The 10,361-nt window shown below is 34.8% G+C and overlaps 2 protein-coding genes across 4 annotated transcripts; both read left to right on the forward strand.

Annotated features, from left to right (window-relative positions):
• The first annotated feature begins 703 nt into the window (after positions 1-703).
• On the forward strand, positions 704-4,040 carry LOC141667819 ((+)-borneol dehydrogenase 2). Of its 3 annotated transcripts, none has more exons than XM_074474448.1 (3): positions 841-859; positions 2,713-2,811; positions 2,978-4,040. In XM_074474448.1, exons 2-3 carry the CDS (start codon positions 2,780-2,782, stop codon positions 3,768-3,770), a joined length of 825 nt encoding a protein of 274 aa, XP_074330549.1. In that variant the 5' UTR covers positions 841-859; positions 2,713-2,779; the 3' UTR covers positions 3,771-4,040. The 3 variants fall into 3 exon arrangements, with proteins under 3 accessions (XP_074330548.1, XP_074330549.1, XP_074330550.1); XM_074474449.1 differs by lacking the exon at positions 841-859 and adding an exon at positions 932-1,113; XM_074474447.1 differs by lacking the exon at positions 2,713-2,811 and having other exon boundaries at positions 704-859.
• A 3,160-nt stretch (positions 4,041-7,200) lies between these two features.
• On the forward strand, positions 7,201-10,008 carry LOC141665822 (actin-depolymerizing factor 1-like). Its single transcript, XM_074471804.1, has 6 exons — positions 7,201-7,272; positions 8,345-8,431; positions 8,669-8,755; positions 8,991-9,077; positions 9,313-9,572; positions 9,663-10,008. Exons 1-6 carry the CDS (start codon positions 7,201-7,203, stop codon positions 9,811-9,813), a joined length of 744 nt encoding a protein of 247 aa, XP_074327905.1. The 3' UTR covers positions 9,814-10,008.
• Positions 10,009-10,361: the final 353 nt, after the last annotated feature.

Consider the following 10,361-nt stretch of genomic DNA (forward strand, 5'->3'; position numbering starts at 1 on the left):
AAGGAAAGCTGAAGCAGTAAATTTAAGAAAAATGTTAAAGATTTCAAAATATTTTTTTTCATTTTTTTTTCAAATACGGAACTGTCAGGCTTGTAACTTGAAAATACATATACGTTCGTAAATCAAAACCCACCAGGTATGATTTAGTGCTCGTTTGGTAAATTTTAAAATAAGTAACTTATGGTTTAAAATAAATAAATGACTTATAAGTGACAAGTAGATAAATACTTATAAGTTAAATAAGTGTTTGATTAAATTTCAGAATATTTTTTACTTAACTGAGCTAAAATAAATAAATTTTAAATATAATTAGCTTAATTCATAAATTTTAAATTAAAAAGACATGTAAAAATATAAATTTTAAAATAAAAAATAATTAAAAGAAAAAAAATCAAGATAATTTGAGAAAAAATAAATCATTGCTAACATTCAACTTAAGAACTTATAAATTATAAATTCGATTTATAAGCTGAGCCAACAAACACTCATCAATAAATATTATCCGCTTAAGCAAATAAGTAGCTTATTTTTTTGCCAAAGACGCCCTTAGTAAAAAAAAGGGGAATCCCATTGAGCGTACCCTAAACTTAAAGAAATGAGATAACCTCGAATCTCAATGTTTTGAACAACACATTACACATGACACATGGCCAAAGCATTTAATCCTTAAAGTAAAGTGGGGTATATACGCCATTTCCTGTAATACACTCCAAAAGAAGGTAGTAGTATAGTAGTACAAACACAAACATGAGAGAGTATAACATATCTTTATCAATTTCACAATTAAGAACGTGCAGGGAGAGTTACTTACAAACATGGAATCTAACACCTCTTCTCTCTCTTCTCTTTCAGCTCAAAGGTATTTACATCTTTTCACTTTTCTTGCTTATTTTTTTTGTTAAATAATTTTTTATAATACTAGTACAATGACTGTTTGAAGTTTATATCTTAAGTGTGTGTTTGTGTGATCAAACCAGCACAAGTCAATAAGATTTTATCGAATGTGTTTGTTTGGTTGTTTAGCTTATTTAGAGTAGATTTGGTTTGTTCTAATCAAGAAAATAAGCTGTTTAATGATTACACAACCCACACACCATGTTGAAATGAACTCAGGTTTGATCCTTAAACCTTTTACCGAGATGAGAAAATATAAATTAAGCTTTTAAGAAATGGGTTAGTTACTACTGGTAGGCTGAAGCTAATACATACATATTGTGATACTGAATCTTAGAATAGTTTCAGAATACGTCGATCTTCTTTTTTTTCATCAACTGCCTGTTTTTTCATGTTAAGAAGTTTTTAGTGCCGTGTGTTAATACTTTTAAGACAATTGTATTTTTTGTGTATGTTTATTTTATTTCCTGTGTTTAGGTGTTAGATGGGTGGTGGACCTGGTGGTCAATTAACATAGTAACTAACATGAGGCTATTCTGGGTTTTTAGTTAGATCTACCCGTTTGATCTTAGTTTGGAAGGTGGAGTTTGGGCCGGCTATTAATTGATTTATAGCCTTGAGTAGCAATTTGGTAGCATGGGATCGAGCTAAACTGCTAAGATGTGAAGAGCGGCTGATAGTTCTACTTTGGGATTAGATTTATTTATGCTTATTAATCTGATTGGCAGTCAAGACTCAAGACACCAACTACCGTCTACCCATGTACCCCAAAGAAAATTAATTATTTAATGAGCTGTAGGAAGAAGATTATTTCCAATATCGAAGATGCCATGTATCACAGGTTACCATATTAGAGATTGTGAACCAGTGGCCTAAACCTTACATGTCCTTTTATACAGTTTAGAAGGCCCACCCACCCTACTCTAAAGTCTCCGGGTTCCGCTAATCTATTGGCTCTTGATCTGTAGAAAAATGGCTGTCTTCAGTTATCTCTGTGGGTATATGGCTGAAGGCAGATATCAGCGGGACCTAGATGAGGAATGAATGGGATCGGATCATCCATACACTTCAATTAATATTATGGAAGTGCTTCGGACAGTTACCACACCTGCTTCCTCATTTAGTTCTGTGATTCGTAAAAGAAGTTTTCGCCTGAGGAGCTAGAGTTGAAACATCTTAATAACCCCTGCCTGACTATTAATAGTCTATGACTGAGATAAGGCCTCCAGTTGTTCCATTGATAATTTCCGAATATCATTTATAACAATCTCTTAGCTTTATCCCTACCCGTAGTTGATTAAGTGATAATCCGAACCTCCAGTTTAGGGCTAGATATGGATTAAACTTAAGTTGAAGTACAGAAAAATTGAACCCTAAAGTTGACAATGACAAATTTAACATGAAGGCGGAACTTTTGCTTAAATTTAATCATAAGTTTTACCCTTTACTTTGTTATTTCTTTGCCTTGCCATTCCCACTATGTTCATAAACCTTGGTGAAGCTTAGTCATAGTTTCTCTTTTCTCTCAGTAAATTCGGAATGTCCATTTACTAAATTTGGGGTTTAATATGCACCTTTATGAACTATAAATTTCCATGTTCATCTTGGCGGCCCACCTTAAATTTCCCAGGAAAATAAACTATACGGGCTTTCGTTAGTGCTATAACTCAAGCAACAAACACAAGATTTAGGGAACAAAAAATGTTGGCTTTAGCTTATCAAATAAAGATCTTGGTAAAACTTGAGATAGCTGTTAATGGAGCCTATGCTGAAGCATACTCCACTGAAGCGTATTGTATATTTTCGTTTGCTCTTTAGGAGGCTGCAGATGTAATGTTTAGTATGGGAAAAGAAAGTGAAGTGATCGACCTAGTTGCATCAAAGGATGGTCCAATCTCATTATTTCCTTGTGCCTGAGTATGTGATATTGCTTTGTTTATGGTTACTATTGATCAGTTCACCTTACATGATGCTATACTTAAGTTCTATGCAGCATTCTGAATTTGATGACTTTCGTTTACAATCTGCAGTTGTTCATTTACACTCTCACTTGTTACTCAATATGTTTTTATTTTCTTTTCAGATTAGCAGGAAAAGTTGCATTGGTTACTGGCGGTGCTTCTGGGATAGGAGAGAGCATTGTGCGACTATTTGTGAGGCATGGCGCAAAAGTCTGTATTGTCGATATTCAAGATGACATGGGCCAACTTCTCTGTGAAACTCTTGGTGCAGACACATGTTTTTACCATTGTGACGTGACGGTTGAGAATGATGTTTGTAGTGCAGTGGACTTTACTGTTGAGAAATTTGGGGTGCTCGATGTTATGGTTAACAATGCAGGTATAGCAGAACCGCCCTGTCCGGATATCCGCAATACAGACATGTCAGTGTTTGAAAAGGTGTTTTCTGTGAATGTGAAGGGTACTTTTCTAGGAATGAAACATGCAGCTCGCATAATGATCCCTGTGAAGAAGGGTTCAATAATTTCCCTGAGCAGTGTAAGCAGCACCATGGGGGGGTTGGGCCCGCATGCATACACCGGTACCAAGCATGCTATTTTGGGGCTAACAAAAAATGTAGCAGCTGAGCTGGGAGCACATGGAATACGAGTGAACTGTGTTTCACCTTATGCAGTCGGGACGCCTATGGCTCTTGCGCACTTACCTGAGAAGGAAAGGACAGAGGATGCTATGGTAGGTTTCCGTGCTTTTGTTGCGAAACAAGCTAACCTTCAAAGTGTGGAGTTGACCACGAATGACGTAGCAAATTCTGTACTGTTTCTAGCGAGTGATGAAGCAAGGTACATAAGTGGAGCGAATCTTATGATTGATGGAGGTTTTGCATGTGTAAATCACTCACTTGGGGTCTTCCGGTGAGAGAGATTGTGTTTCAAGATATTCACAGGTTGTTTGGATATGTGCGGGTGCAAGATATCACAGTATTAGTTTCAGATATAAAATTTGTGGTATGAATTTCTTTCTTAGTGGTTAAAGACAGACAGTGCTTCTAAAGTGAGGGAGATGGTCAAATTGACATCCTATTATTAAGAAGAAGTAGCCTGATTTTACTTTAATCAAATTTCGACAAACTGGTATAAAGCCTTTACCATTAGGTCCTTGCTTTGCAAGATAACCCATATTTCAGTACGTACTGTTAGCGAACTTTATTTGTCTTATCCTCGTAAAAACACTTCCTAATGCACTGGTTTTTAACGAGAAAGATATTTTTTTATTATTATAATTTATTGGAATATAACTTTCCCTAGTCAAACGAGAAAGATATTTTTTTTCAAATTAAAACTTTCTTTCACAAGTTTTCATAATTTTTTAATGATAATCAAAATATCGGGAAAAAAAATCAAAAAGATTAATTGTCAGACAAATAAACTATTTTCCATGAAAGATAAATATGTTGGGAACAATAGTTTAGGCAGTGTTGTAAAAATCGGGGAGATCAGAGAATATCTGTAGAGTTATCGATTTATGATTAATCGGAGTAAGAATCAAATGTATTATAACGTTAAATTATATTAAATTATAGTATTATGATTATATTAGTTAATATATATATATATATCATAATTATATAATGGATTTTTTAAATGTGTGAACATGAGCACATATTAATAGTTAGTGCTTCATGAGGAGTCACAAAATATTGATAGAGAGCTCGTTAATTTCTTGGAGCAACATCGTCATCCGATGACTCGGAGTCTCTTTGAGTATAAAGCCCAGAGAATTATTGATTCTCCGGAATAGGAGCTAAGCCACGTTTGTATTGAGGCGTCCGCCCTTGTGCTTCACCCCTATCAGAGTGTCCACTCCCTCCTACTTCAGGGTATAAAGGCATCCCGTAAGGGGGGTTAGTGGTCACGATCGTCGAGTACTCATACCCAGTGGGTCGAGAGCTCACAGGTGTTGGAGATTCGTCCCTTTAGGAGCCGGGGGATTCGACCCTTGTGGTTGAGCCTCAATTTCCCCTACTAGGGTTCCTCCTTGGGGGAGGCATAAGTTGAATGTGGTGGTACCTCCACCGTTGATGTTATTGTTCGCGATGGTAACAAGATGTCTACATATCTCTGTGTTGTAGAGAATCAAGCCAAAAACGTAGTTCTACATTTAGGGGTAGAGCCGTTTATATAGTGGTGAGTTTAGGGTTAAACTTATGTTGGGAGACTTGGTCTCCAACTTAGATGGTGAATAGGAGTCCTCTTGGGGAAGGGGATCCAGAACCTTCTATGTAGGACTTTGAGTCCGTTTAGAACACGTGTCTCTACTCTTCCAGTCGTATTGGACCTAGTCCGTGAACAGCTCGTCTGTACGTGGACTTGGATGACCTCCGCTGGTGGGTCTTGGTTGTTTGGACCGTCGTAGGCCTGTTACGAAGCTTAAACCAGACAAGCCTGCTACGAAATTTGGACCAGACAAGTCTGTGTGACATTTTTCGGACAAGAAGCCCAAGTACAACTAATGCCATATTAATGTGACTTTAGGACATATTTTTATCTATATCAATATTAATAGGTTAAATCGAGTATTTTTAGAAGGGTGAATCCTGTTCTCCCCACATTAAGGGACCAACGTCCTCCGCCGCTGGAGTCAAAAGCCGTGCAATTTCAAATAGTATTTAATTCTTACCGGAGTAGTGTATTAATTTTAAAAAACTCAAAAGTTTTCCAAACTCCCCCAACTTTACTCTCTTATTATTATTTCCCATTTCTCGATTTACACTATCCTCTTCACAAACCCCCCCCCCCCCTCAATTACGTTACGCAATGGTACTTCCCCCTCTCTTGCTATCATTTGACTGCATTTCTTATTCTCTATTTGTTTTTATACATTTGTTATTATTTGCACGTAGTTTAGGTGTTTGATCTTTGATCGCTTTGATATTTTTAGGTTCAGTTTTTTTAATTCTAATCTATCTGTTTGTTTTGTAAATGCAATTTTTAACTCATGGATCTGTTGTTTTCGTATAACTAGCTAGGTTCCTGTACATACATACGAACCTGCAGGTGTTTGTTCCGTTTGCGAATTGATTTGATTTATTGGTAGGACCATGACAGGGTAATTTCTATACGACGATGAGTAATTTAGTGAATTAAAGCTCTGCTTTGTAGTGTTTGTAGCTCCTATATATAAACATGTTTATATGCACACCCTTTTACCAAAATTTCTCATTGTTCAAGATCAGCATTTGGTATGATATTCTTACAGGGTTAATAACTCATTTTATATCATATACTAAGATATGTAGAAAATTGCTCAGTTGTTATTTACTTAACATGCCTCATAAGAATTAACATTTACTTCGCCATATAATAGGAAGGACAATGAATTTATGAAAATAAAAGGCTATAATAGGTGGAAATTTAGGGCTTAAATAGTTTATTAGTTCTTGTCTTTTATGTTCTAAATTCAAGCTGTTCGAAACCTTAAGTACTTCGTCAGTACTCGGTACCCAGGGTACTTGATGGCTCAGTCATTTTTTTTTCAGGATTAATGGCCCAGTCATTGAATATAAAAAGGACTAGAAACCCAGGGTACTTGGTCGGTAACCCCAGATTACTTAATGACTCGACCTCTGTTTATGTACTTTATAATTTTTTAAGCGTTTGTAGTATAACACTATAATTTGAGATGCAAAGTTTTGAATGTATGTTTTGAGATAGATATATAAGATGCATCACCGTTGAGGATGCTAATTGCCACTAGTGCTTGGTTTTTAAAATTTCTGGTTTACAAGTTTTTTAGTGATAGGTTACATACATATAGATGTAGACGCAGGCAAATACCATGTTGAAGAATTGAGTAATCTTATTTGCTTTATTTCATATAATCTAAGTTGGTATTTTTGGCAATTTAATCTATAATCTGCAGCATTGGAATTTTTTTAACCACTAAATCATTTAAAAGTTTTGCAAGTTAGCCAGGGATTTCCTTTTAACAAACTGCAGTTAGATTGATCTTTTGGGTTGTTTCCCACTGTTTCAATAATCTTTGAGAAACCTCAGATCTTTTGGCAAATAGTAAATCAAATCGTAAATATGTCCAAGTGAGCTTTAACTACTCATTCTGTTCAGTTAAGTTAATATAGAAGCTGTGAATTCTATATATTTGGAGGAAAGCCAGAAACTGGTAAAAAAAATCCGGTGATTAATCTGATCCATAATTTAAAAATAGTGTAAAATTTGAATGTTTCACAGACAAGGTTGCGTGCGTACTTAGTGCTTGTGCTAAGGAAAGTAGTTCAACCTAGTGGACACGTGGAGGGAGCAGGCGAAGCGTGTCATTCGTAAAGGAAGGAATGATACCGCGGTTGATTACTCAGATTTGTTCTCACGTCCTTGTGCCTAAAAGGACAAGAAACCCAGTGTGGGTATGGGTGTTATGTCTGGAAGGCTGTTTTAACACCTTAAAGTGCACGGGGATGGAGGAATTCAACATTTAAGTTGATCTATTTATCTAAATTTTTAAGTTTCCTAATGTAGTCCATCAAGGCATTTACCATTGAACCATGTAGCGAAATTTTTTAGTAGCATATGGAGTAATATGAAGTATGAGTAGTTTTTTAATATCAAAATGTATGTGATTGGGTTTTTTTTAATTATATGTAGATCTTACTAAGTGTCAAAAATTAAGTTTCTGTGTCATCCTTGTCATTAGCTCTGCTTGTGTCTTGAACATGGTATCCTTGTCATTAGTTTCTGTGAACTTGTGAGTCTAGTATTTTACCAGAGAGTTAGTATATTTCTTGCATGAATTCTATGATTAAATTACTAATCCTAAAGTTTTAATTTCTTTTGTTGTCTCCCCAATAATATGCTCCATGTTTTGCGTTTCTTTCTTGATTATTCAGCAAACAACTGGTGATGGTAGTACAATCACTTGCCTATTAAATGAGTAACTCAGATTCTTAGCTTAGTGTTGTTGATGAAACATACCCAACTCAAACTGTACTTCCATTACTCTCTTTTTAAAATAAATAAATAGTTTATATGCACTTTAGAGCATATTGCCATGTTCTGCTTAATATAGTTTGCAAAGAATTGCATAGCAAATAGGTTAGTTTCAGCTCTGCATATGCTATTAAGGGGGTTCGAGTACTTGGCTCTGTTTCTATGTTCATACATAGGTCAGTGAGATTTATATAAGCATGCAGGCACAAATACATAGCGGTACTTGCAGAATGCAAATAAACTTTACGTTGCATTAGAGGTAGGAGTTGAGGACTTGGAAAGTTTGTTATTATAGTGTATAAATGTATTTTACATAATCAGCTCACAATATATAATAAGAAACAATTTTTGTTTCCCAGGAATTATTTGTTATATTGTTTTTATTGATTGTGGCTGTGGTTAGTTTAGAGAAGTAAATTAGATGTCTAAAAGACAAATATGTAGTACTTTCTTCTTTTTTTGTTTTTATCTCTTCCTGTATTGAATATGTAGGCTAATGCGGCATCAGGGATCGATGTGCACGACGATTGCAAGCTAAAGTTCTTGGAACTGAAAGCAAAAAGAACTTTTCGCTTCATAGTGTTCATTTATTTATTTCATTATTGTAGTGTATAAATGTATTTTACATAATCAGCTCACAATGTTTAAAAAGAAACAATTTTGGCTTCCCAGGAATTATTTGTTATATTGTTTTTATTGATTGTGGCTGTGTGTAGTTTAGAGAAGTAAATTAGATGTCTAAGAGATAAATATGTAGAGGATCAAATATTTTACTTTTTTTTTGTCCTTTTATCTCTTCCTGTATTGAATATGTAGGCTAATGCGGCATCAGGAATCGCCGTGCACGACGATTGCAAGCTAAAGTTCTTGGAACTGAAAGCAAAAAGAACTTTTCGCTTCATAGTGTTCATTTATTTATTTCATTATTGTAGTGTATAAATGTATTTTACATAATCAGCTCACAATGTTTAAAAAGAAACAATTTTGGCTTCCCAGGAATTATTTGTTATATTGTTTTTATTGATTGTGGCTGTGTGTAGTTTAGAGAAGTAAATTAGATGTCTAAGAGACAAATATGTAGAGGATCAAATATTTTACTTTTTTTGTCCTTTTATCTCTTCCTGTATTGAATATGTAGGCTAATGCGGCATCAGGAATCGCCGTGCACGACGATTGCAAGCTAAAGTTCTTGGAACTGAAAGCGAAAAGAACTTTTCGCTTCATAGTGTTCATTTATTTATTTCATTATTGTAGTGTATAAATGTATTTTACATAATCAGCTCACAATGTTTAAAAAGAAACAATTTTGGCTTCCCAGGAATTATTTGTTATATTGTTTTTATTGATTGTGGCTGTGTGTAGTTTAGAGAAGTAAATTAGATGTCTAAGAGACAAATATGTAGAGGATCAAATATTTTACTTTTTTTGTCCTTTTATCTCTTCCTGTATTGAATATGTAGGCTAATGCGGCATCAGGAATCGCCGTGCACGACGATTGCAAGCTAAAGTTCTTGGAACTGAAAGCAAAAAGAACTTTTCGCTTCATAGTGTTCAAAATTGAGGAGAAGCAAGTAATTGTGGAGAAGCTTGGTGAGCCAGCAGAGAGCTATGAAGATTTTGCAGCTAGCCTTCCTGAAGATGAGTGCCGTTATGCGGTTTATGACTATGATTTTGTGACTCTGGAGAATTGCCAGAAGAGCAGAATTTTCTTCATTGCATGGTAAGTACAATATGCAAAGTCTCAATAATGCTTATTTTGCATTCCATTTCTTTCAGTTCATTTAATTTTTATGTATATATGGTTGCAAAGGTGTCCCGATACTGCGAAGGTAAGGAGCAAAATGATTTACGCAAGCTCTAAGGACAGATTCAAGAGGGAACTCGATGGCATCCAGGTTGAGTTGCAAGCTACTGATCCAACAGAAATGGGACTTGATGTTTTTAGTAGCCGAGCCAATTAAAATGTCATCTTTTTTGTCTTTAGTGGAGCCCTGAGCCCTGTGTACTCTCTGCCTTTGCTCAAGGAGCACCTTGTTGGCATTGTTTCTCTTATAATCATGATATTATATCTGGTCTGTTGTTCGGGATTATATGTAGAACAGTTTCAGCCAGTTTAAGCATATTTTATGATGGTTGTGTGACCACGTTTTATCGAATACTGTATTTGGTCTTTTCTTACATGATCGAAATTGAGCAATATGAGCATCCCCTTGGTGCCCGTTTGGGGTTTTTAAAAAAACGTAATTTATGACTTAAAGATAATAACTTATAAGTTATTTAGGCGTTTGAATAATTTTACTTATAAGTTATTGAAGTGTTTGGTAAATAATAACTTCTAAGTTATAATTTTTCTAAGAAGAAATTTAAAATTTTAATATTTAATATAAAATTCAACAGAAATTTTAAAAAATTACTAAAAACAAAAAGTAAAGTAAAAATTACAATATTTAGAGCATTAACTATGCATTGCACATCTATAATATACTATAATAACCCGAATAAGGTATAA

The sequence above is a fragment of the Apium graveolens genome, chromosome 6 (genome assembly GCF_009905375.1).
Source record: "Apium graveolens cultivar Ventura chromosome 6, ASM990537v1, whole genome shotgun sequence".
NCBI lineage: Eukaryota > Viridiplantae > Streptophyta > Magnoliopsida > Apiales > Apiaceae > Apium > Apium graveolens.